Raw genomic sequence first — 27378 nt, 5'->3', positions numbered from 1 at the left:
TGACCTTGGTGAGATACTCCCTCATGACCTGGATGAAGTATGGCATGGCAAAGTCCATGATGTTGTGTCTCCAGGCCAGCTCCAGCACCACATTAGGGTGCAGCAGGTCATAGGAGGCAAACAGACAGGCAGCGAAACACTCCTTCCTACCCTCCTCGAGGAACCACTGCAGCAGGGTCTCAGCCAACTCTGCATCCTTAGACTCGGCAGCATACAGCATTGCATCCTGACGAACACACACAGGAAGAGGGGGCTTTATTGACTGATTGATTAGTGGATTGATTTGGGATCGATTAAAAAATTTATTTGAAACTACAGCAGGGTGTCTAGAGCATCCAGCATCCCATCCTGAGACAGGCTGACAGAGGAAGGTACAGATATTTTTTATTTTAAACTTTATTTAACTAGGCAAGTCAGTTAAGAACAAATTCTTATTTACAATGACGGTCTACACCGGCCAAACCCTAACACGGACGATGCTGGGACAATTGTGCAACGCCCTATGGGACGCCGAATCACAGCCCGTTGTGAAATCGAACCAGTCTGTAGTGACGCCTCTAGAACTGCGATGCAGTACCTTAAACCGCTGCACCACTCGGGAACATTTTGATTCTCATAGATGTTGCACCAGTGGTTACATACTATTGCAAAGCTGAAAAGCTACTGAGGAGAAAACTGAAGACACTTATTTGAACAGGTTGCAGTTGGCCAAATGTATTCACTAGAATTTCCCTCCTTCAAAGCGAAACAGTGTCCGCATCAGGCTATAGTCAGAGTAGAGTGAAATGTTAAAGGGTCCAACAACAAAAATGTTCCGTGCAAAAAGAGGAAAACCCTGTGCACAGCAGTGTGTCTGCATCCAGACGCTGGTTTGGCAGGAACAGCTCGTATCTAAAATGTTTACCTTGTATAATTTGTCCTTCTTGCAGAGTTCCACGCTCTGTCTCCAGCGGTTGTTGCCTTTGTAGAGGTATGCTGCTATGCGTCTGAACTCAATCAGCTCATGCTTCTCCAGTCTCTGGGCCAGAACAATGGTGTCAAAGTTACCATACGCGTCGATCGATGCCCTCAGACCCTATAGACAACACAGGCAGACAAATCAGGCTCAGAGTCTATGGACAAAAAAACACACACACACACACACACACACACACACACCTGGTAGTCCTCCTCCTCCGTCAGTAGGTTATTGAGGGCCTCGTTGACTCCCTTGTTGTTGTGACTCTGGACTGACCGCAGGTAAGGCTTTACCAACTTCAACTGGTTCCTCTGGAGACAGACGTCACATTATTTGGTCTTGTGTTGCTGCTAAATTGAAAGTGTTCTATTGTGCAATTACATGTATTTTTTGTTTACATTCATTCAATTCCTGGTTTAAATGACTGTTTTTTTGATTGATTACCTTGGTGAAGTATGTGACCGCCCGGCTGTGGTCTAACCGTGGTGACAGTATGGTCAGAAGGTCGTTTGTCAGCAGAGGTTTGTAATCCAGGTAAAAGGAAAGGGATTTGTAGTACAGCTCCACATTGGCCACCTAGAAAGAGTTATACAACACAATGAAGTTCCTTGTGAAGAGAGGTGAAAGAACTAGAAAATGAGAGCGATTGGCTACAGTTGTGGTTAGTATACTTTTAGTCCTTCAGTGAGGTTCTCAACTGTATTGTGAGAGGGCTGCGGAGGTTGTTACCTTGGCGATGATGTCCTTGAACTGCACCTCCTTCCATGCGTCAGTAGGGTGTGACATCATCGTGAGGACAGCATTGTCATACTCCTCGTATTTATCATACAGAAACACTAGCTCCGCCCACAGGTGGGACTGCTCCGCCGCTCGCAGCACCTGATTGGAAAACCGCAGGAAGTGAGGTAACAGAGATGACCGATATGGGAGAGAGAAATATTTACTTCCAATAAATATTTTCAGAGCCACACATACACATGCATCACACCTTAGGGATGTTGACACGGGACCAGAAGAGTTCCAGATGTTCTCTCATCTTCTGGGGTTTGAATTTGGAGTAGAGGATGGCCAGCTCTGTGAACATGCCCATGTGAGCGCGCTCCAAACCCAATGCTGCCTCCAACAGGGCTATCAGCTCCTCATAATAGCCCCGGTCCTGATGCACACAGAGACAAACGTGAGTTATCCACAAAACATAGATACTGTACAGACACCTGAAATATCTGAAAACAGTAAACACCTGACAGTAAACTATGGAGGGCCTCATCAGGTGAATGATAAAGTGTATTTACCTGATAGTCACTGATGAGCTCCTCCAGTTCATCAGCGTGGATGACGATGTGAAGACCACAGATCTGAGCCAACCGAAACTCCTCCCCAGCCACACACGCAAAACACACCTGGGGGGAAGAAAGAAAAAGAAGTCATGATACACAGCCCAACAAATGGAGCTTCCATCTATCTCTTCCCCATAGAGCAGAATGTGTGTAGAAATGTTAAGGTGCACCTCCTTCCAGGTGCGTGTGCTGTTGGCTTTCCTGGCGCTGTCCACAGCAGCCTGGTACTCTCCTAGGTGGACCAGCGTGGACGCCAGGCGGGCAAAGTTGGACACATTATTATACAGCAGCTTGGCAGCATCATACATGCCCTCCTCAAAACACCTATCTCCCACCTGGATGAGGAGAAGAACAGGAAGAGAGAGAAAGGGAGGAATGAGTGGAGAGGGAGAAAGAGGAGTTGAGACAAAGGGTCTCAGTGACCAACCGTTGCATGTTAATATACAGTGCCTTCGGAAAGTATTCAGAACCCTTGACTTTTTCCACATTGTTACTTGTGAGCCTTATTCTAAAATTGATTAAAGAAAAATGTCAAAATAACTCCGCAATATACACAAACACAATACCCAATAATGACAAAGCAAAAACAGGTTTAGACATTTTTGCAAATTTATCAAAAGTTAAAAACAAATACTTTATTTACATAAGAATTCAGACCCTTTGCTATGAGACTAAATTGAGCTCAGGTGCATCCTGTTTCCATTGATCATCCTTGAGATGTTTCTACAACTTCATTCTTATTTGAGTCCACCTGTGGGAAATTCAATTGATTAGACATGATTTGGAAAGGCACACACCTGTCAATATAAATTTGGAAAGGCACACACACCTGTCAATATAAAAAGGTCACACAGTTGAGAGCGCATGTCAGAGCAAAAACCAAGCCATGTGGTCAAAGGAATTGTCCGTAGAGCTCCGAGATAGGATTGTGTCAAGGCACAGATCTGGGGAAGGGTACCAAAACATTTCTGCAGCATTGAAGGTCCCCAAGAACACAGTGGCCTCCATCATTCTTAAATGGAAGAAGCTTGGAACCACCAAGACTCTTCCTAGAGCTGGCCGCCCATCCAAACTGATCAATCGGGGGAGAATGGCCTTGGTCAGGGAGGTGAATGAGAACCCGATGGTCACACTGACAGTGCTCCAGAGTTCCTCTGTGGAGACGGGAGAACCTTCCAGAAGGACAACCATCTCTGCAGCACTCCACCCTCAGGCCTTTATGGTAGTGGCCAGATGGAAGCCACTCCTCAGTAAAGGGCACATGACAGTCCGCTTGGAGTTATCCAAAATGAACCCAAAGGACTCAGACCATGAGAAACACGATTCTCTGGTCTGATGAAACCAAGATTGAACTCTTTGGCCTGAATGCCAAGCGTCACATCTGGAGGAAACATGTCACCATCCCTATGGTGAAGCATGGTGGTGGCAGCATCATGTGGGGGGAGGAGGTTCAGCTGCAGGGACTGGGAGACAAGTCAGGATCGAGGCAAAGATGAACGAAGCCAAGTACTGCAAGATTATTGATGAAGTCCTGAGCGACCTGGAGCAGGTTCTCAGACTGGGGCGAAGGTTCACCTTCCAACAGGACAACGACCCTAAGCACACAGCCTCTGAATGTCCTTAAGTGGCCCAGCTTCAGCCCGGACTTGAACCCGATCAAACGTCACTGGAGAGACCTGAAAATAGCTATGCAGCAACGCTTGAGAGGCATATACATACATACATACACACACAGTGGGGCAAAAAAGTAATTTTCATCATAGGTACACTTCAACTATGACAGACAAAATGAGAATTTTTTTCTCCAGAAACCCACATTGTAGGATTTTTTATGAATTTATTTGCAAATTATGGTGGAAAATAAGTATTTGGTCAATAACAAAAGTTTCTCAATACTTTGTTATATACCCTTTGTTGGCAATGACAGAGGTCAAGCGTTTTCTGTAAGTCTTCACAAGGTGTTCACACACTGTTTCTGGTATTTTGGCCCATTCCTCCATGCAGATCTCCTCTAGAGCAGTGATGTTTTGGGGCTGTTGCTGGGCAACACAGACTTTCAACTCCCTCCAAAGATTTTCTATGGGGTTGAGATCTGGAGACTGGCTAGGCCACTCCAGGACGTTGAAATGCTTCTTACGAAGCCACTCCTTCGTTGCCCGGGCGGTGTGTTTGGGATCATTGTCATGCTGAAAGACCCAGCCACGTTTCATCTTCCATGCCCTTGCTGATGGAAGGAGGTTTTCACTCAAAATCTCACGATACATGGCCCCATTCATTCTTTCCTTTACACGGATCAGTCGTCCTGGTCCCTTTGCAGAAAAACAGCCCCAAAGCATGATGTTTCCACCCCCATGCTTCACAGTAGGTATGGTGTTCTTTGGGTGCAACTCAGCATTCTTTGTCCTCCAAACACGACGAGTTGAGTTTTTACCAAAAAGTTATATTTTGGTTTCATCTGACCATATGACATTCTCCCAATCTTCTTCTGGATCATCCAAATGCTCTCTAGCCAACTTCAGACAGGCCTGGACATGTACTGGCTTAAGCAGGGGGACATGTCTGGCACTGCAGGATTTGAGTCCCTGGCGGCGTAGTGTGTTACTGATGGTAGGCTTTGTTACTTTGGTCCCAGCTCTCTGCAGCTCAATCACTAGGTCCCCCCGTGTGGTTCTGGGATTTTGTGATCATTTTGACCCCACGGGGTGAGATCTTGCGTGGAGCCCCAGATCGAGGGAGATTATCAGTGGTCTTGTATGTCTTCCATTTCCTAATAATTGCTCCCACAGTTGATTTCTTCAAACCAAGCTGCTTACCTATTGCAGATTCAGTCTTCCCAGCCTGGTGCAGGTCTACAATTTTGTTTCTGGTGTCCTTTGACAGCTCTTTGGTCTTGGCCATAGTGGAGTTAGGAGTGTGACTGTTTGAGGTTGTGGACAGGTGTCTTTTATACTGATAACAAGTTCAAACAGGTGCCATTAATACAGGTAATGAGTGGAGGACAGAGGAGCCTCTTAAAGAAGTTGTTACAGGTCTGTGAGAGCCAGAAATCTTGCTTGTTTGTAGGTGACCAAATACTTATTTTCCACCATAATTTGCAAATAATTCATTAAAAATCCTACAATGTGATTTTTCTGGATTTTTTTTCTCATTTTGTCTGCCTTAGTTGAAGTGTACCTATGATAAATTACAGGCCGCTCTCATCTTAAGTGGGAGAACTTGCACAATTGGTGGCTGACTAAATACTTTTTTGCCCCACTGTATATACACCAAGCTTGTAGCGTCATACCAAAGAAGACTCAATGCTGTAATCGCTGCCAAAGGTGCTTCAATAAAGTATTGAGTAAATGGCCTGAATACTTATATAAATGTGATCCGTTTAAAAAAACAAACATTTTTTTAATTTGCAAACATTTCTAAAAAACGTTTTTTGGTTTGTCATTATGGGGCATTATGTGTAGATTGATGAGAAAAAACATTTGAATCTATTTTAAAATAAGGCTATAATGTAACAAAATGTGGAAAAAGTCAAGGGGTCTGAATACTTTCCGAAGGCACTGTATATCAGCATTTTATACGTATTTGACACCTTTACCTGTTGTATATGGGCATTGTTAGGGCCGTTAACAAACTCATCTAGTTCGGCCAGTCTGCCAGTTTTAGCCAGAGCAAAGATGAGTTCTGTCTCTACGTAGGACTCCCGGGCCTTCTTACGAGCCATCTGAAGGAACTTCACCAGATCCTCCCAGTTATCTACAATGCACACATCATACATTACATACACACAAACATTATACACTACATGACCAAAAGTATGTGGACACTTGCTTGTTGAACATCTCATTCCAAAATCATGAAGTTGGTCCCAACTTTGCTGCTATAACAGCCTCCACTCTTCTGGGAAAGCTTTCCACTAGATATTGGAACATTGCTGCAGGGGCTTGCTTCCATTCAGCCACAAGAACATTAGTGAGGTCGGGCACTGATGTTGAGCGATTAGGCCTAGCTCGCAGTGGGCGTTCCAATTCATCCCAAAGGTCTTCGATGGGGTTGAGGTCAGGGATCTGTGCAGGCCAGTCAAGTTCTTCCACACCGATCTCAACAAACCATTTCTGTATGGACCTCAGTTTGTGCACAGAGGCATTGTCATGCTGAAACAGGAAAGGGCCTTCCCCAAACTGTTGCCACAAAGTTTGAAGTACAGAATCATCTAGAATTTTATTGTATGCTGTAGCGTTAACATTTCCCTAGCCCAAACCACAAAAAAACTGCCCCAGATTACTATTCCTTTATCCACCAAACTTTACCGTTGGCAATATGAATTCAGGCAGGTAGCGTTCTCCTAGCATCCTTCGAATCCAGATTAGTCCGACTGCCAGATGGTGAAGTGGATTAATCACTTCATAGAACGTGTTTCCACTGCTCCAGAGTCCAATGGCGACACTTGGCATTGTACATGGTGATCTAAGGCTTGTGTGCAGCTGCTCGGTCACAGAAACTCATTTCATGAAGCTCCTGACGAACAGTTCTTGTGCTGACGTTGCTTCCAGAGGCAGTTTGGAACTCGGTGGTGAGTGTAGCTTAGTTATGGTGATGTGTTGTCTTACCGTTCTTGCTGGCCGCGCTGACCACCTCCATGTAGGATGACGGGTCGTCAGCTTTGATGTAGGAGTCGATGGCCTCTTTAACCAGGTCTCTCTGGAGCTGGGCTCTGGCCAGCTGACTCCATACAGCAGCCTCATTACAACGCTCTGCAAACTCATAGGCTCTGTCCAGGTTACTGATATGCTCGATCAGAACCTAGAGACACAGGTGGACGGTATGGTTACGCTGTGTGAATGAGTAAATAGCACAAAGAAAAGTATTATTGGTATTAAATAGAGGGTACCGTGATAAAATATTTGTAAGGAGCACAAAGAAAAGCATTATTGGTGCATTGAAATAAAGCAGATACAATGATTAGCTAAATATTTGGATCATCTTCAGACTCTTGTTTACCTGAATGGCGGAGGTGTTGACGTCAAACTTTTTGAAGATGGCGAAGGCCTCCTCGAAGAGCTCGTTGCTGATGGCGATGTTAGCAATGTCTGGGGCGTCGTAGTTGTCTAGGCGGTTGATGTACTCCATCACACGTGTCCGGTCGGCCTTGATGGCCGTCAGGATCAACAGGTTCTGGAGGTTTCTGGAGGAGAAACAGAAGATAAAGACGCTAGATAAGATATCAACTACAGATATTAGTAGAACTTCTGAAATATTTTAGTCTTTTCATCCTCGAAGCTTAACTTTGGTGCCAAGTAGTGTGTGTGTGACAGAGAGAGAGAAAACGTGTGGTGACTGACCGGTGCTCGCTGAAGACTGAGTTGTCCAGTACAATCTTCTCCAGTAGTTCGATGAGCTCATTGGGCAGGTCAGCTGTCATAAAGGCCTTGACAGTCACCGATACCTCCTCTGGGTCCTGGGTCTCTGACAGAGCTGTCTGCACCACCTGGCCAACACAAGTTACCACAGGGAACCACAGGTCAGAACACAAGGAAGCAGGTAAAACACAGTATACCAACACAGGGTTATGAGTGGGTATTCTACTGACCTGGTCTATGAGTTGGCGTCTATAAGGGTTGTTCTCCTCTAGAACATTGGCCCATAGTTCTGGGTCTTTCCGTCTGACCAGGTAGCGAGCCTCACTCTTGAACAGGGAGTTCTCATTGCACACCTACAACAGAGCACAATGAAACCACATCAATCAATGCATCATGGTCGTGTGCGTGGGAGGGTGTACGAGCGTGCGTGCTCAGACCTTGATAAGGTCCAGGTCACACTGGCCCCTCTCATAGGCGACACAGGCGAGGTGGGGGTCTCTCTTCTCACAATACTTCCCCACTACAGTGCTGTCGTAGAAGGTGTTCTCCTTCAGGAAGCGCTCCGGGTTGTTGTTACTGTCTATGTAGATCTTAGCCAAGGCATTGTGAGTAGCCGGCTCCTCACAGCCCTCGTGGATACGAGACTCCAGCCACGGCAACAACAGCTTCAGTCTGGGGGACACACACAAAATGTACTTCTGAGAGCCCCTTTCCAACACCTAAGTCACACACAATACTTGGAATTTGAAGTATGGCCTCACAGGGGGGAAAAGAGGCCTGAAAGACGAAATGTTGAGGAAGTACAGGAGCAGATAGTGTTGGAGACCATGTGTGTAAGTGGTGTGTCTGTACCTGTTCCTCTTCTCCACCTCTGCCACCAGCTCGTCTGTGGAGAACTGTCCTCTCACCACCAAGATCAGGTTCTTAATGACATCTTCAGCACAGTCTACATCCAACAGACCTCCTATCACCACCGGCAGCCGGCTAGGGTTCACCTACACACACACACACACACACACATCAATGCGAGGCAATGACAGCAGAAAATATTTCTAGGATAGCTAATGCTATTGGTAAAACCAACAATAAGGTATCTTGACATGTTTTATCTTCCTTCCCTGCAGTGCTGTGTTCCTCCTCACTGTGCCTACTGCCAGACTGATGACTCTTACCTTCTGAACATAGATCTCAATGTACTTCTGCAGAGTGTTGCGGTAGAGGTAGAGAACCAGGTCATGGACAAAGTCAAAGCGGTCACACACTATGATCAGAGGCAGCTGGTCTGTCAGTTTAGCCTCCTGATGAGAGAGAAAGCGAGATTGTAGTCTGCTAGACTAACGACTGTGTTAAACGTTCCCCCCAACCAACCCTGCTAGGGTCGCCCTGGTACCTTGAGGAAGTTCTTGACCCTGTCCGGGTCGTAACAGTTGCTCTCTCTACAGATGCGTTCCACCTCCTTGATCTGTCCGGTCTTACAGGCCGCCTGGATGTATTTAAAATGAACGTCGGGGTCCTGGCTAAAGTTCACTATGGAACCCAGGAAGTAGAACACACCTAGGGGAGGAAGAACACCGTTTCACATTGGATTCCTAGTTTTCCTGTGAATGCCGCCCAGGTAAACCAACACGTAAAAAAAAAAAAAAAAAAAGGGGGGTTGTGTGTATTTTTTGGGCGATAGGACCATAAAGAGAGGACAGCAAAGGTAGGAGATGTAAACCCATGGTATACCCCTTTTGTGTTAGCAAATTCATCAGGGACCACCTCATAATCAGACTCAAGTACAATAAAAATAACCTACAAGGAGTTTTACTTTGGATGCTGCAGTACATGGCTGATAAACCGAGTCTCAGGCACGGGAAAATATCAATTTTAAAGGCCGCCTCTTGGCATCGGAGAGAAAATTTTGCCGTTTTCAAGCTAATTTCCCGCAATTCTACACATTTTGCCATGAGGCAGATAACACTTTACAAGCTTAAATTACAGTGCATTCATGTAAAATAATTATAAAATGGGGAATAGTATTGAGTTTAACAATTTATAATTGGTGGAGTGCTGTGGATACCAATATCCCTGTGAGCCTCCCTGGCCCATGTTGCCCAGAGTTAAGAACATACATTGTAGATAATAATATTACATTGTATTACACACAGGCCATAAGCTGACACATTTTAAAACATAATAGGCCAGATCCAGACATACCCTCAAAACTCTTGAAGGACTCGAAGAGATCCACCAGGGCATTTGTTCCCAGCTGTTCGTGGTATTTAGATGCCACCTGGACACACAGCTGAAGGTTCTGTCGGATGTTGGCTGATAACATAGCCCGAAGACACTCTATAGAGTCCTCTACTGACAGGGCGCCAAAGAAGTTCACCAGCCACTGCAGGGAGAGAGGAGAGGGTTACTACAACACACCCCACACAGAGGATACATTTAAACACACCTACAGGTACATACCTCAGGGTTGAGCAGGTGTGTGTGTACGAGAGTCCTTTTGATGTCGAACAGGTCAGTGTAGTGCTCTAGAGCCCTCTGCAGCAGCCCAGCCTTCTCACACAGCTGGGCGATGTGGGCTCGGTCATAGTGACTAAACATCTGGTTTCCCAGGATTGCATCGGCCACCTGGATACACGCACAAGTTATAACACAACGGACCAATAGAAACACAACTGACATAATGAAAGGTGTGTGTGTGTTTACCTGGGGAGCATGGAGGAGATTCATTTCCAGTAGGCGTGTCTGTAGGTGTCCCTCGGCTGGCTGGTTGTTCTTCAGAGCGTCCAATAGGAATGAGGTGCACTGCTGGATCAGACTGCCCTCCATGAACACATCCACTATCTACACCAATCAGGAGAGAGAGGGGACATCAGCAACCAATCACAGGAGAGAAAGAGGTAATCAAGTGTCATAGGGAGTACACTACTGGATCAGATTGCTCTCAACCCTAATACAACCTCTAGTGCCATAGACACCGTGTAGATCCCAAAACAATCGTTTAGGTATGATAAGTAATATGGTAATTGCACCACTTTCTGATATGCTACGGTATACATTTTGAACCTCTCCAATCTGCTATACTTTAGTACCTAAGAGCTAAGGGTTAGAGGGGGATTTGCTCTCAAAGGAGCAGCTTATAAGGAACCAACAGGAAGACAGTATAATATTAATTTGAAAGAATTCCATTCAGAATGTGGGAATCATCAGGTAGCATGACATTACCTCTAAACTCATGATTATAGGCGTGTGTCCAAAAAGGCATCTTATTATTATTATTATTATTATTGTTATATAGAGAACTAAAGTTGACCAGGGCCCATAGGGCTTTGGTTGAAAGTAGTGCACCATGATTGGGAATAGGCAACCTAAATCTGTGGTTGTGGGCAACTTGTACCCAGAGCCAGTTCAGACAGGAGGAAGGGAAAGTTGATATGCCATTAAAAGGAGGAAGGCTCACTCAGTCAGAGAATTCCTGGCATTGCTCTCCCACATGGAATAACAAACCGGGAGGCTCCCACACTGGGCAGTGTGTATGTGTGTGTGTGTGTGTGTGTGTCTGTTACCTGGTTGATGTTGGCCAGGGGCTCCTCATCTGCAACCAGCATCTGAGAGAACTGTAGACCCTGTTCTGGACTGACCCGCATCACATTCCTCAACAGAAACACCCAGTCTGGAGAGTAGCCCACCTACACCAGGGAGAGAGAGGGGGAGAGGGAGGCCACATCACAACACCGTCATCTGATGAGACAAGCAGGATCCCATGCCAAATCTGAATTCATAGAGGAAAATGCTATGAGATACTATGAGAGTTGTGCATCCCAAATGACACCATATTCCCTTCATAGTGCGCTACTTTTGACCAGGGCACTATACTGGGAATAGGGTGCAATTTGCAACACATCCAAAGAGATTTCACTTCCAGAGTGGATGGACTTGTACCTTCTTGGCGTAAAGCACTATCTTCTGGAACTGTCCGGTCTCAGCGAAGCACTGGATCACCTTGCTGGGTACGTTGGCCCTGAGGTAGACGCTGAGGGCCAGAGTAGGATCTACTGCCTTAACCAGGTCACCAAGCTCCTCACAACACTCCAGCTACACACACACAGTACATCAACTGTAGCTATACTGCATTTTCAGAGTAAATATACAAAGGGAACAGGTTGAAAGTCTCAATGGACCCTGTTAAAGGACTCCTGTTTACATAGTGTGTGTGAGCATTGTACAAGCTCAGACTTTGCTGATAGTAAGTACACTTTTTGTCAATAAAGTAGCTATGACAGATATATGGTTGTCCCACCTAGCTATCTTAAGATGAATGCACCAACAGTAAGTCTCTCTGGATAAGAGCATCTGCTAAATGACTACCATGTCAATGTGGCAAAACTGTCTAGTCCACAGCTGAATCTCCAGTCAGTCCTACCTTGTCCTCTTTCAGCCACTTCTCCAGCAGCTGCTTGCGTCCCTGCTGTAGCACGGGCCTGCACAGCTCCAGAGACTCAAACTTGTTAAGCTGGCCCTGGTCCAGCAGGATGCCAAAGTACTGAAGCAGGGGAGAGGCCTGGCCCGGCTGGCTTGGCACACTCTGGAACTTACGGATGGTCTCCGCTGTACGCAGGATACCCTGGAGGAGGGAGGGGGAGTATAGGAGAGGAAGAGGACAATATAGTGTTATTGTAGCGAAGTGTATAACAAAGCTAAGGAGGATATATTGAAAGACAATAGTCTCCTCTTAGGTTTGCAAAGTTCCAGTAACTTTCCCCAAATTCCCAGGTCTTCCAAAAATTCTGGTTGGGGGTTTCTGGATATCCTGCATATTCCCTCCTTATTCTGGGAATCCTCCAACTGGAATTTCAGGAAAGTTACTGTAACCCTCCTCCAGACCGAATAGATCATCTCCTCTCCCCTGGCCCTGGGGTCTGACCTACCTTTGGTGTGGAGGCAGCCACCTTGGCAGCCTCGGAGTAGGAACCCTGGGCGAACAGCGTGTTGAACTTCCTGGCAAACAACTCATCTGCCCCGGCCAGGTTAGAACGCATGGCCATCCTCAGGCCCAGGTCTGGGTTCTGCAGCACGTTGGTTGCATAGTTCACTATGTTCTCCTCCTCCACACACACTGACAACACCTGAGGGGGGATGCATCAAATGAATGGTCTGCTACTGAACAAAGCCCTATTCAAAGTACAGCACAACATAAGGAATAGGCTGCAATTTGGTACACAGCCCAAATCAAATCAATCAATCAATTGACGATTAACTCTGAATAGCTTGTTATGTGTATATGCTTTCACATGTATCCACTAAAAAAACGAAATAACTCTAGTGTTCCTGTAGTATACAGACGTTAAATCTGATGGGATTTAGAGGAGTTCTTACCTGTCCCTTCTTGTTAACCCCGATGATGCCGGAGGTGGGTTCGTGGGGGGCAGTGACGAAGATGGTCTCAGCGCTGATGCGGTTCATATAGATACACACTCCCGACTCCAGATCATACAGGTGGATGTAGCCATACTTAGTGATCAGGTAGATCACGCCATGCTTGGTGCCAATCTGAGTTCAGAATCATGGGGTACAGCTATTACACCCTGTGTATGGGCCAAAGACAACTATGGGTTCTCTTAGCAGTGTACAACACCAAGAAAAATCCAATCAACATTGTTGAACGGCAGTTAAGGTTTTTAATAGTTAAAGAAGCCTGAACCGAGAGGTGTGTGTGTGCAGGTTGCTGATAAGTGAATAAGATAAGGGAAAACACAACCCGAGCACAAACAGCTTCAGTTGTATTGGTTAAATACACAGAAAGAAAACCTCCCAGCCAACAGAGTTAGTCTGACCCTTCTGATATACTGCACAACTCATTCATTTCATTCAGGCATTGTGAGAGCCACCCTAAGTCTTCCCTGCTGGGTCTTTAGGGGTCCTTACCTGCATGGCGACGGGGAAGTCTGTCTGCGCCTCAGGAGGGAAGAACACATCAACCGCCTTCTTGGTAAATGGCTGGTTCCCTGTAGCCGGGTGACCCACCTCTATGATATGCAGCTGGAACACAACACGACCACACGTCAACATACTGACCGCATACTAACCACAGTAACATACTGACCGCATACTAACCACAGTAACATACTGACCGCATACTAACCACCCATAACCACAGTAACATATTGACCGCATACTAACCACCCATAACCACAGTAACATACTGACCGCATACTAACCACCCATAACCACAGTAACATATTGACCACATACTAACCACCCATAACCACAGTAACATACTAACCACACATGACCACAGTAACATACTGACCACAGTAACATACTAACCACAGTAACACACTGACCACAGTAACACACATCAACATACTGACCATACATGTCAACATACTTACTGCATACTAACCACAGTAACACACTGACCACAGTAACACACTGACCATACATGTCAACATACTTACTGCATACTAACCACAGTAACACACTGACCACAGTAACACACTGACCATACATGTCAACATACTTACTGCATACTAACCACAGTAACACACTGAACACAGTAACACACTGACCACACACGACCGTATGCATTTTGCATTATGACCACATAGTAACATACAGTAACCACAAAACAACAAGTCCGCACAAGTCTTAACAGCGATTGGCATTCATATGTCACATGCATATATGGTGAGTCCTGGTTTGAACTGGAACTAGGTTCACCATGCCTGTATATCCCCCAGTGTCCTCTTCTCACCTTGCCACCAGCCTGGCTGCGCACAGCAAAGCAGAAGAGAGTGGAGGCTTTGGTGTTGCCCTCCACCTTAAACTCTCCGAAGGCTGCAGCATGTCCCTCGATGGGCTGGGACACCTTCCTGTCCACAGAGTACAGCTGCATGGCCCCCACCACACGGTTTTGCTGCAGGATAGAGGAGAGAGAAGAGGGGATGTCATCACTGTCTGAACATGCTAGAAAAGGACCAAAGTACGGTGCTTTTAGAACACAAACCCTCCCTAACGTACACCGTATGTCTGATGTGTGTGCTGTGAACTATGGGTGTGTATAAGACGTGCGTGGGTGTGTGCATACCTGTGCCGAGATCCCGATAAGCAGAAGCCACTTCTGCTGTTCGTCTGTTCTGTAGTTTATGATCTGGCAACCGGCCAGACTGGCGTGCCGATCAAACACTTTGATTGGCTGAGAGTCCCCTTCCATGCTCCAATGGTAGACGGCCGCTTCAGTCACCAAGGCGACGGTGTTGACAGAGATCCACTTCCAGAACATGACTTCCTCTGTCATGGTGTGAGCCTTCATCTTACTCTTCATCTCAATGTTGAAGATCTGCAGGCACTTAGCAGCTGAGGACAAAGGGAGGGCAAGAGGAGAGACCAATATAACAATTCATAATATTGTTCTATATTATGGGAGATACAGTGAGACAGTGAATGAAGCTAATGCTAAACTGTAGCTTGTGAACTGCATCTTTGGGTAGCTAGCTGACTATCCAGGACAATGGACTTCCTACTAGGTCTCCATGAGATTTGTACTTTGTTTGAACAATCCCTTTAAGTTCCCAGCAAACTGGATTTCCATGAGGGGTCAAAAGTGTGCTATTTCCCTGTCCAGGGAAAGAGCGTGACAGGAGTGGGGATAGATAAAGAGCGAGGCCGATAGGTAGACAATACACTCAATGACCTAATATATAGTATCTAGCAGACAGATCCTCCAGAACAACTGTGGATCTCTTCCCCGGGTTGTTTCTGTAAAGGAGAACATGTTCTGAATCTCTTAATTACATGGATGGTGAAATAAAAAGGTTAATAAATAGAGTACTTTTTTGTGATGTTTGTATGTCTAACAGAGACACAGAACGTGGTGTAGCGGTCTAATGCACTGTATCGCAGTGCTAGGGGCATCACTACAGACCCTGGTTTGTTCCCGGGCTGTATCACAACTGGCCGTGATCGTGAGTCCCATTGGGCGGTGCACAATTGGACCAGCGTCGTCCGGGTTAGGGGTTGGCTCATTGCGCTCTAGCGACTCCTTGTGGGGGGCCGGGCGCCTGCAGGCTGACCTTGGTCATCGGGTGAACGTTGTTTCCTCCGACACATTGGTGCGGCTGGCTTCCGGGTTAAGAAGCGCGGTTTGGCGGGTCATGATTTGGAGGATGCATGACTCGACATTCGCCTCCCGAGCTTGTTAGGGAGTTGCAGCGATGAGACAAGATCGAAATTGGAGAGAGACAAAAATATTTGAGAGTGGCGGCAACGTTTTAGCAGCGGCGGGACGACACTGCTAAATCAATATAGGGGAAACACTTGAACTAGCAGGCTATTCAAAGGATAGTGAGAGAGAGCTGCCATAATCAGTGTTGGCTACGAAGGAACTGTTCTAGTCTCTGGCATGCTGAGAGAAATTAGTGAGGAAATAAAACTCCATCCTTTATTAACCTCCCATATGACAACCATTGTAAATGGAACTAAGCCCGAAGGACATCATTTAAAGATGAAACTAGACCAGTACTGACAGCATGTCCTATAGTTTCAGGTTTAGACAGTGAGTGAGGAATAGATGCGGGTTTCAGAGACCACCACACGTAGGTGAAGAGGTACGACATACCTGGTACGCTGCAGAGAGGAATACCTCACACCTCCTAGTGTGTATGATATCTGATGAGGTATACCACACACACAGTCAACCCGCACACAACAGGTCATGCTAGCATGTACGGTTCTCATAAAAGCATGTGTGGGTGTCTGTGTTTGTGGGGGGGACTAACAAACTGAAAAGTTCCACACTTGAGATGTCACAGTCAGGAGACAGTTACAAAGTGTGGATTCAAATGTACAGAATCGAATGCTCATCCAAACGATCTCATCGATTTGGTTACTTTTCAGAAGGAATCAGAATACAGTGCCTTCAAAGTATTTACACCCCTTGACTTTTTCAACATTTTGTGGTTACAGCACAAATTTAAAATTGATTAAATTGAGATTGTGTGTCACTGGCCTACACACAATACCCATAATGTCAAAGTTGGAATTATGTTTTTATAAATGTTTACAAATTAATTTAAAAAGTGAAACGCTGAACTGTTTAGAGTCAATAAATATTTAACCCCTTTGTTAAGGCAAGCCTAAATAAGTTCAGGAGTAAAAATGTGCTTAACAAGTCACATAATAAGTTGCATGGACTCACTTTGTGCAATAACAGTGTTAACATGATTTTTGAATGACTACCCCATCTCTGTACCCCACACATACAGATAATTGTAAGACCCCTCGGCCGAGCAGTGAATTACAAACACAAAGACCAAGGAGGTTTTCTAATGCCTCGCAAAAGTGGGCACCTTTTGGTAGATGGGTAAAAAAAAGCACACATTGAATATCGCTTTGAGCATGGTGAAGTTATTAATTAGCCTACACTTTGGATTGTGTATCAATACACCCAGTCACCACAAAGATACAGGCCTCCTACTGAACTCAGTTGCCGGAGAGGAAAGAAAACCGCTCAGGAATTTCACCATGATGCAAATCCTGACTTGAAAACAGTTCAAATCAATAGCTGTGATGCGAGAAAACTGAGGATGAATCAACAACATTCTAGTTACTCCACAATACTAAATTACAAAATGAAAAGGAAGCACTCTGCATCCCGTTTGCAATAAGGCCCTAAACTAAAACTGCAAAAAATGTGGCAAAGAAATGAACTTTATGTCCTGAATACAAAGTGTTATGTTTGAGGCAAATCCAACATCACCGAGTAGCACTCTTCATATTCTCAAGCATAGTAATTGCTGTATCATGTTATGGGTATGCTTGTCAATGGCAAGGACTAGAGAATTTTGGGGGGATAAAAACAAATGGAATAAAAAATAAGCACAGGGCAAAATCCTAGAGAAAAACATGGTTCAATCTGCTTTCAACAGACACTGGGAGACAAATTCACCTTTCAGCAGGACAATAACCTAAAACACAAGGACAAATATGCACTGGAGTTGCTTACCAAGACAACATTGAATGTTCCTGAGTGGCTAGTAACGGTTTTGACTTACTTCTACTTGAAAATCTATGGCAATACTTGAAAATGGCTGTCTAGCAATGATCAACAGCCAATTTGACAGAGCTTGAAGAATTATTTTAAGAATAATGTGCAAATATTGTACAGTACAGATGTGCAAAGCTCTTAAAGACTCACAGCTGTAATCGTTGCCAAAGGTGATTCTAACATGTATTGACTCAGGGGTGTGAATACTTTTGTAAATTAGATCATTTGTGTTTTTAATTTTCAATAAATTTGATTAAGGAGGAAGGGAAGCTTTTATGAGAGACATGATGACCACAGACAGAAGAGACAGACCAGAGACCACAGACACAAAGACAGCGATAACACCACAGACAGAGAGTGACAGGCAGGAACTCACCGTCTGAGAGAAGGTGACAAGAAAGCAAGCAAGGGAAAGAAAGCCAAGAGTCAGTCTTAGAAAAATAGTTTGAGAGCAAAGCAGACATCTCAGAGATAGAAAAAGGAGAGAGAAAAAAGGTATGAAAGAAAAAGAGTGAGACGAGAGAGAGAGGAACACTCACCCTCTGATAGATGACAGAAAGCAAGGGAAAGAAAGGTAAGAGTCAGTCAAAGAAAAAACGAGGGGGAAAGAGAGATGTAAAGAGATGTGCAAAGCCTGAAGAGATGCATTAGAAGTAAGGCAAACCGATACCGACAGAAGACTAAATGCGCCTGTGTTTTGACAAAGGGGTAGAAGCAGTGGCGGAAAATCAATTTACATGACCAATTTAGTACATTTAGGCAATGTGTCTGAGTGCACTGAATTTGTTTTTACAGCACGGGAAGAAATAGTACATTATAACACAGATACACCAAACACTGCATTTGACAGCTATGTTAAAGTTGGAGTTACATAAACAGCAATCCTGTGTGCAATATTTAAGCATTAAGACACCTGGGGGTGTGGTATATGGCCAATATACCACAGCTAAGGGCTGTTCTTAGGCAAGGCGCATCGCAGAGTACCTGGACACAGACCTTAGCCGTGGTATATTGGCCATATACCACAAAACCAAGAGGTAACTTATTGCTATTATAAACTGGTTATCAGCGTAAATTGAGCAGTAAAAATAAACATTTTGTCACACGGTCTGATATTCAGAGCTCAAACCACCCAGTTTATAATGCTAAATAACACACTATTGCTTTTAGATAACTTTTTCAGAACAAACGTGATTTTGAAAGAGGTTTCTCATATACCCATGTAGTAAAAAAATGTGTTTCTTTTTTTTTAACCTTTATTTAACTAGGCAAGTCAGTTAAGAACAAATTCTTATTTTCAAAGATGGCCTAGGAACGGTGGGTTAACTGCCTGTTCAGGGGCAGAACGACAGATTTGTACCTTGTCAGCTCGGGGATTGGAACTTGCATCCTTTCGGCTGGTAGTCCAATGCTCTAACCACTAGGCTACCCTGCCGCCCCAATGATAATGATAATGATTTAATTACTCTAGTAACAGCATTGGATTAACAAGTAACTACGTAGTAAGTGCATTGCAACAGAGCGTTTTATTCCACCAGTGGAATAAGGAGCAGTGAGGGCAGGGGTCAGGGGTGTTAGGGAGCGTCCCAAATAGCACCCTAATCCCTACACAGTGTGCCATGGGCCCTAGTCAAACGTAGTTTGCTACATAGGGAATAGGGTGCCATTTGGGATTCACTCACAAGGATGTGGGGCCGTGGTGGTAGCCTACCTTTCAGGGCGATGACCTTGCTTGTAGGGTTCATAATGGCGCTGTCAGCGGAAATGGGTCGCCTGCTGGGGTTATTGGGGTCAGCCATGTCTATGATCACCACCTGGTTTTGCTCACCCACCTTCTCCCGGATGCAGATGAATTTGTCAGACTCCATGGTCAGGTAGCTGAACCCAATGTTGGCCGGATTCACCCCTAGGTTCTGCAGCTGAAACACACCGCAACACACACAGCCGTTAAATCCAATCTAAGTATTTCAGAGGCAACTGCTATAGTCAACCAATAACCCTAGACACGTGTAGTACAGATCAATGGATTTGAAATTAGAAATGTGGGTATTTGACCTCTTTTGGGCTAGTTGAAATGTGTGGCATTATTGCTCATATCTAACCAATCCTTTAGGACTACACCAGCGCTTAGGTGTACAGTACAGACTAGGGGTCATTTGGAATTGGGCAGTGCAGTCAGTGGCACAATATAAAGATATGAATCTACAACTGATATTTTCTGGAGTCGTACAAGGATGAAAAAAAACTAAAGTTGCCAGTTGATAACATTTGCCTTGGGTCAGGGAAAACAATTCTCTAAACACTCACTCTATTAAAATAACTGCTGTTCTGGTCCAGTTTTCCAGAAGGATATTCTTAAAGGTTGTTTTACAAGGAGAAGGTTAGGTGGAGTTACATAAACAGCACAGTCAGGCCTGGGAAACATGGCATAGGGCAGGCAGACAACAACAGGGTATTAGGATGACTCTGGAAAGCTTTGTGTGCTGTGACAGCTGCTATTAATCTGGCTTTTACTGAGGCATTATACAATAACATACAGTAACAGTCATTTCCCGCAACTTATTTAATTCACATAACCCAACACTCCCAAATACCAAACTCTACATAGTAGTGCTTGAGAGAATCTCAAACGCCAAACAGTAATTACTATTTAATTACCATGCTATTATGTTATTTCTAAGTAAATACAATGTAAACAGCAGACTAAAATACAAATGCTGTGTAACCATAAACAATGGCTGATTCAGGTCAGACCTCTGCTAGTGGTTTCAGAGACTCAGATGGGAGGGCTTCCCGGGTAGGCCTAGAATGTGCCCTGATCTCCAGTGTCCCCCCCGAATGGCACCCTATTCCCTGATGCATGTAGGGTCCAATGCCCTATAGAGAATAGGATGCCAATTGATCTGACCTAGAGTGAGATTAGATGTGATCTCCCCCAGCAGGTCATACTCTTCAAAAAGAGATAGATCTCCAGATAGGAATACATGATCCTCAGTAGTAAATTATATCCATCATTGAGCTCATTGTTGTCCTAATGAGGAGATTACTCTTGATCTGAAGACGTAGCCAATATAATTGAGTACTGAACATTGTCAGTTACAACTGCAACAGTTAAAACCTGAAGGTTTTCAACCATTTTCAGTACTAGTATTCACTGATACTAGTTCCAGGTAAAATTTGTCCTTGACCATAGACACAGATCTAGAATCAGTTTGCCCTCCCCATATCATAACCTTAACCATTATGGTGGGAAACCACTGAACTGACTCGTGTCTATAGGTCTCCTCTAGCCCCATGACAGCACTGTGAGGTGATCAAGGGTTAGTCCGGGTGGAGCACCAATCAGCCGATAAAATGAGAGGCCAAAGAGGAGATATCTTTACTGGCTGCCAGAAATCTCTGAGGAGGAAAGAGGGAGGTGAAGGAAAAGAAGGAGGTAATGTTAGGGGAAGAAGGACCAGGGGAGTAGCTGCCAGCTGGGCTGAGGAGGGGAGGCAGTATGGCAGTACTATGGAACCCTATTCCCTAAATGTAGTGCACTAAAGGGAATTGGATGTAATTTGTAACTTAGCCCAGAATGACAGAAAGATGGATTAAGATGGGGGGAAGGTGAGTAAGCTAAGGCAATAGGGGAGGGAGGACATACCATGTCTAGAGAGAGGAGTTCCTATAATACTGTGCTTGTGAAAGGCCTGGGGAGGGGTGGCTGAGTCACTGGAAGCATCTCCCCGCTGCCCTCCTTCATAGAACATTCCAAACTAAATCACTCGCAACCACAACCCAGTGTCTTCAGAACCCAATCTCTGTGCACATATTGACACGCACACGCGTGCGTTTTGACCAATCATATCAGCTCTGAAAAAGACCTGATTGGTCAAAAGACCAATTAGTGGAAAAAAAGATCAGAATTAGGCTGCCTGTCTAAACGCAGCATCCGAGGCGGCAGGCCTGCCTAAATGTGTATGTACTCTAGTCCTAAGTGTATTGTATTTGCTAATAACACAGCTCAGATTTGTTGTCTGCATTCCTCTGGCTTTACATTTCCTAAAAATGATAATAATAATGAATATTAACGGAGACATTATCTGATCTAGTAGAGCCGGGAAGATACCAGTATTGCGATACTCGTTAGTATAGTGGCAAGGAAACAAAACATTAAGTGGGTTTAACCTTTTTAGGAAAACAGCCCTAATGTTGGAAACAAACCTTTATGTTGTCATCTAGAGTTACATTTACGGAACACAATAGTTTACATACAGCAGGTTTTTAAAAGGGACCGAAGAGTTTGGTCTGCTTTATGTTCTAATATTTGCCAAAGAAAAAATTTTTGCAATACTGTATCTTCACAGCCCTATTAGGCTTATCTTGTCTTTTGCAATAGTGCTATGTCTTTAAAAAATATCTCTCTCAAAACCGTGATTCCTAAAATATGTGTCCAGAAATTTGGTCAACGGTGTCAGATTTCTCTACAATCATAAATAAATCAGGAATGAACTACACCATAATGACCTCTTCTTCAGGTCTTTCTCACATGCAGTACAACAGGACTACTCATGGTCTGTCAAGTTATATAATTGAGAGATTTAAACAATATTGAAATCACCTTGGTCACAACAATAAACTGTCAATGCTATCTCCGTGATAGGATATACATTTTGGTTCAAATGTGTTTATTTTAAATTAGGTTTTAGAGTCATAAAACAACTGAGGTAAAACTACATTTCTACTTTGACTACCACTGGAATAAGGGGATTGTGTTTGTCAACTTCGTAAAACATCAACTCCGTCAGATTTTTGTCTAACGTCAATTCCGTCCGAGTGCTGAAAGAGCTGATAGATTGGTTAGATTTTTTGGGAGGATTTTCAAATGAATAATTTTCTACATTTGAAAATTATTGTTGAACTTTTATTTTTAAAGGAAAAAAATAGGTCTGTTAGTATTTGTTGTCAAGTCCGTCAGAGACTTATCAACTCCGTCACTGATGGCTAACCCCCTTAAGATCAATTTGTCAATATTGAGAAAAATATATTTATATTACTGTTCTGCAACATACACTTAAAACAATGCATTTGCTGTCTAAATGTAACAGATAATGTTTGTTTTATAAAATGTTTTACGTGCTGAATCTAGAAAAACATGCCAAAATACAAACGAAATGAGTGCTGGAGCATTATACAGCGTTATGAAATAAAAAATAACTTGAGATCTATATGACATATTTGAATAATCTAATGTTAGAATTACACAAGCAAGTCCTTTAAACGCTTGAAAACAAATGTGAAAATGTAAATGCAATTTAAATGGTGTCTGACAGAGTTGACATGGGCTTAAATCCAGTTCATTGCATTTTATGAAGAAATTAAAGAGTTAGGTTGTTCCTTTACACGGTGTGATAGCTGATACTTTGGTCTTTCAAAATAAATATTTAATATAAATAAATTTAGAAAAATATGAGAAAAAAAGTAGAGATTCTCAACTTTCAAACATTCCTGAGCTGTCAGTTTAATAGCATGTTAACCTGCCATATTTAGTATCACCACTCTTGCTATAAAAAAAGTCAATAATATAGGCTAACAAAAATAGACTCTAGTTTAGGACAGCTCCTTCCAGTTAGGTGTATTGTTTCAACTGAGAGAGACTGGTGGGTGTGTTATTTTTAGAGTTTCATTACTTAGGCTTTGTCCATATCAATGTGTTGTGCAGGAGGGTAGTAAGCAGTAATAAGACTGACTGGTTGGCTGGACACCAGCCATTAGTTCCGGTGCAGATAGAGCTGTTCCAGCCGACAGCAGTGCTGTCAGAGGTGCTCTGCTGGGCATTATGATCATGATCTCACTTCCCCTTCCTGCCCTGATGTGATTTTATGGGTTAAATTGGCCTGCTTACCTAATCTGTCTATTAGTGGAGACAACAGCAACAGCCCTGAGCAAGGAGCTGCTCTTCTGTTAGTACTAGAGAGTAATATCCCAAAGCAGGGAGCTGACAGGCAACCAGCTGATGGACAGGCAACAGAGACTGACTGGGACCAGAAATCAACCCAGGCATTTAACACACCAGACTATTTTTTTTGCCAAATAAATGGTCATTATTTATGTGCAAAAACACACAAAAAAACTGGCCCAAAGATGGACCAGCCAATCTGGCATTTGCTCAAAGTGCCCTATGGCCAATCTGTTTATGACTGGCTACATACCTCACAGGTCTCTCCCTCTCACTAGGGCAGACTCAGACTGAGGCTAAACTACAGGGTATTGAACGTGGGACTTCTGTGAGACTCATGGACTCCATTAGCCTACTGAGCTAAAGCAAAGGTTGGGTGTTTTCAGCAACATCTGGCCTACATAAAGCAGAACCTAATTTGTCCCAGACTGAGCCCCAAAATAAATTATTCATCTGCTAATAGACTAACAAACACAATGTATCATAAATGAAATACTAAAGGGCACAGATCACTGATCCATTTACATTAAATAAGTCTCCACGAACACACACGAGTAGGGTCAGTCAGTCAGTCAAGCCTGGGAAAAAGGACTATTAGACTAAACACAGCTTAGTGTTATTGACATGTTTAAGAACACACAATGAGACACTGGCAATGTTAATTTACAGTGTGCGTGCCTATATTGGGGGTGCTATGTTTATGGCTAACCTTATAAAATTGGGATAAGTCCAGCAGTAGTTGTACATAAAGCTAAAACAACAAATCCAGTCTCGTCTGTGTGTACAGGGCAGTGAATGTCAACCCAGACTATACTATTTAATGCATAGAGGGTGTAAATACCAAGACAGGAGAAAAGAAAAAAAGAACTTCAGGGCCAAAGTCCTCAGTTCGCAAATTCCTGGCATTTCTCTCTCAGCTGGAGCCATGACAGATCACAGCAGCCTACCAATCAGAGCAAGCCCGAAAAGAAATCATACATGGAATAAAAATAAAGGGATACACTATCAATCGATTTGTCTGGTAAAATCTTGCTCAAATAATGTTGTGTTGCCTTTCAATATATGCATTTGTAGCAATGCAGGGGGAATAACCAGAGTAGGGCTTGAACCAGCAACCCTATATAGGTAAAAGGAAAGCATGCCACCTGTGCTATAGAGGTTCAGATCTCGACCCTGTTACCAGATCTGTTAGTGCTGTTTTGCCAACTCATATAAAAAGGGCACCACATTTTAAAATGGAACTGGTGAATGTTGGTGGGCTCTGTTGGCTGCATTGGAACGAGTGGGTAGTAGACATGGTAAATGGTAATTTGCTGGGGAGTGTCCAGAGAGAAAGAGGTCTTTAGTGAAAGGCAATTTCAGTCTTGATGTTGCCACAGCAACGAGCCACTGAAGGGGAGTGAGGTGGGCACGTCACAAACTTTCTCTTTGGCCCCAAGAAACCGATGGATAGTTGGTGTTCTCCAATATGGCCCACTAATTAAAAAATATGACGCCATCTAATCAAGCCACATCCAAACACCGTTGAGCCATAGTTTATCTAACTGCATACATTTATCGTAAATCACTCAATTCCAACAAGAGTTCATTGCTTAGTCCAGTCACTGGCTGTATTGTCGGGTCCGCTGAAAGCAGACTAACGTTATAGGCTACCAATACGATCTGACTGTTCAAATTTTACAAGTCATCATCTGCCCCCACAGAAGCTAGCTAGGCCTGTGTGTGTCTATATTGAGCACTCTCCAAGCAGCCCTGTCAGATTCCATTTAAATGCGGTATGGTGTTCCTATGTCTGAAAAACTGCGCGAAAATGCCTCCTGTGTTTTTTCGGCTGTTAGCGTCTTCTTACCTGCAGATGTTCCTGAAATCGTATCGGCAGTATCTGAGCCATTTTTTAGGCTTTTTGTGTTTCAAGTGTCCGGAGAAAAGGAAAGGGGAAGGGGACACGAGGAGGAATGAATGTTGTCTTGTATTAAAAGTGCCCCAAAAGCTCTCAAAAGTAAGATACGATGTACAATGAAAGGCGTCTCGCCGGCTTACGTTGATATCACCCGAATTCAGTGCAGCACTCATTCAGTAGCCTAACACCCAAACAACACTCCTGAACCAAAACTCTACGCTTCCGCTAAGTAAAATAGTCCACAACAATTAGACTTTAAAGCTCTGAGAGAAAACAAACAAATTGATGGAGCTCAAATGTTTATGGTATTCTACAAAATAACACATTTGCTATTCATAAGCCCCACAGTCGGTCAATAGGATTCCCCCACAAATACCAATGCATTGGCAAAAAAAATCGATGTCCTCAATGTACCCCTCCGCAGCCCCTTCCCCCTTAATTTTTTTCTAACTTCGAAATAAAGGCACGTGACAAGCCCCCTCCCATTCCGATTTCTAAAAACTCCAATGTTTAGACGTCGGGAATGTGCCTTTACCCCACCCTCGTAAAAGAGGAACTGAAACAGTGTATGAGACAAGGTAATAGTATGCGTTTAGGCTATGTATGTGTACATCGCTACCACCACACCTCAACTAGTCAGCACCTACATCATTCACCTATCCCTTTGTAATTATCATCATCAAGGTTTTTATTGTCTGCCACAAATCCACATTTCTAAACTGCTCACTGGTGAGTTGTGCTATGGAAAGACAAGTCGATTATTGTCTTATTTCGGTGCGTTGAAATAGGGTGAAACCTTAGAATTTTGGAAATCTAAACAACTTCAACTTTGAAGGAAAATAAAATGCTATTCATGCTGTGGTGTTCCAAATGTAACAGAATTTAAAAAACACAGACCAGATGTCAAAACATTTCAGTCTATTATTATTATTATAATAAAATAGAAACATACAGATGACCAACACTTATACAGTATTCACAATACAGGTGTAGACCCAAAAGTGAATCCAACATCACTGAAACAAAACTGCATAAAATGAAGTCAGAGCAAGAATGAAGTATTGAATATTCATTTTCATAGTCTACTTACTATTCTATTCAGGTGCAAGCATATTCAAATCAACCCCCCCCCCCAAAAAAAAAGTGTTGATAAGGTCATACAGGCATAATTACAGCATATTTTAAAACACTCAAACATATACAGTACACAGATATACTGTAATACACTTCCAACCATTTTCATCACGAAACAAAAAGAGAGGAGTTGTAATGGACATGTTGTGGGTGAGGAATATGACTGTTGGAAGTAGTATTTCCACGTTTGTAAAATGTATTTAGTTATTAATGGTAGCATTTATTGTACTTTATGGACAGGCTGGTATAGATACATTTTGTGGGTTAAGGGTAGTGTAGTTTACGGTCAGGCTGGGTGGGCGGGGGGGTATGGGTAATGTAGTTTATGGACAAGCTGGGTGAGTGAGATGTGTGGTGTGCTTGGCCTGACTCTTGCTATCGATCAGCAGCAGTTGGTTATTCTTGTGGTGAGAGATGATCTCCTGGAGACTACAAAAAAACTGAGAGGTAGGGATGGAGTAGCGAGAGAGAGAGAAAGGGAGAGTTACTACAGTAGTTATTGCAGAGGTTACAGTATAATACTAAGTTGCATTCCTTAGTCTCTTTTCCACACAGCCTCTGTTCCTCCCACATCCTCCCTCTATCATCTCTCTCACCTGACCCCTTCATTATTTTTTCAAATCCTCCTTTCCTCCTGTAGCCTCTGTCTTTTCCCCTCTCCTTATCTCTCTTCTCCTCATCCCAACATCCCCTTTTACACCTCCCCCTGCCTCAT

The 27378-nt window shown here is 43.8% G+C and overlaps 1 protein-coding gene across 4 annotated transcripts in view; it reads right to left on the bottom strand.

Moving 5' to 3' along the window:
• The window catches only part of LOC112262770 (clathrin heavy chain 1), a 33691-nt gene extending 7745 nt beyond the window's left edge, over positions 1-25946 (bottom strand). For 2 of the 4 annotated variants that reach the window (XM_042331466.1, XM_042331468.1), the window contains exons 1-32: positions 25479-25946; positions 19400-19607; positions 18228-18230; positions 18065-18067; positions 14731-14999; positions 14398-14559; positions 13569-13682; positions 13020-13193; positions 12572-12769; positions 12067-12267; positions 11586-11738; positions 11210-11332; positions 10350-10487; positions 10107-10271; positions 9849-10029; positions 9040-9203; positions 8822-8947; positions 8502-8644; positions 8087-8321; positions 7880-8002; positions 7632-7777; positions 7291-7474; positions 6900-7092; positions 5888-6045; positions 2466-2630; positions 2251-2358; positions 1947-2114; positions 1688-1837; positions 1403-1534; positions 1159-1269; positions 905-1075; positions 5-226 (exon numbers count right to left, since the gene is read on the bottom strand). In XM_042331466.1, the coding sequence (XP_042187400.1) occupies positions 5-226; positions 905-1075; positions 1159-1269; positions 1403-1534; positions 1688-1837; positions 1947-2114; positions 2251-2358; positions 2466-2630; positions 5888-6045; positions 6900-7092; positions 7291-7474; positions 7632-7777; positions 7880-8002; positions 8087-8321; positions 8502-8644; positions 8822-8947; positions 9040-9203; positions 9849-10029; positions 10107-10271; positions 10350-10487; positions 11210-11332; positions 11586-11738; positions 12067-12267; positions 12572-12769; positions 13020-13193; positions 13569-13682; positions 14398-14559; positions 14731-14999; positions 18065-18067; positions 18228-18230; positions 19400-19607; positions 25479-25520 (4833 nt within the window). In that variant the 5' untranslated portion in view covers positions 25521-25946. The remainder of the gene's footprint in view (positions 1-4; positions 227-904; positions 1076-1158; positions 1270-1402; positions 1535-1687; positions 1838-1946; positions 2115-2250; positions 2359-2465; positions 2631-5887; positions 6046-6899; positions 7093-7290; positions 7475-7631; positions 7778-7879; positions 8003-8086; positions 8322-8501; positions 8645-8821; positions 8948-9039; positions 9204-9848; positions 10030-10106; positions 10272-10349; positions 10488-11209; positions 11333-11585; positions 11739-12066; positions 12268-12571; positions 12770-13019; positions 13194-13568; positions 13683-14397; positions 14560-14730; positions 15000-18064; positions 18068-18227; positions 18231-19399; positions 19608-25478) is intronic. The other 2 variants (XM_042331467.1, XM_042331469.1) reach the window with 2 other exon arrangements.
• Positions 25947-27378: the final 1432 nt, after the last annotated feature.

The sequence above is a fragment of the Oncorhynchus tshawytscha genome, linkage group LG12 (assembly GCF_018296145.1).
Source record: "Oncorhynchus tshawytscha isolate Ot180627B linkage group LG12, Otsh_v2.0, whole genome shotgun sequence".
Taxonomy (NCBI): domain Eukaryota; kingdom Metazoa; phylum Chordata; class Actinopteri; order Salmoniformes; family Salmonidae; genus Oncorhynchus; species Oncorhynchus tshawytscha.
This window is presented reverse-complemented; position numbering and strand designations above follow the sequence as displayed.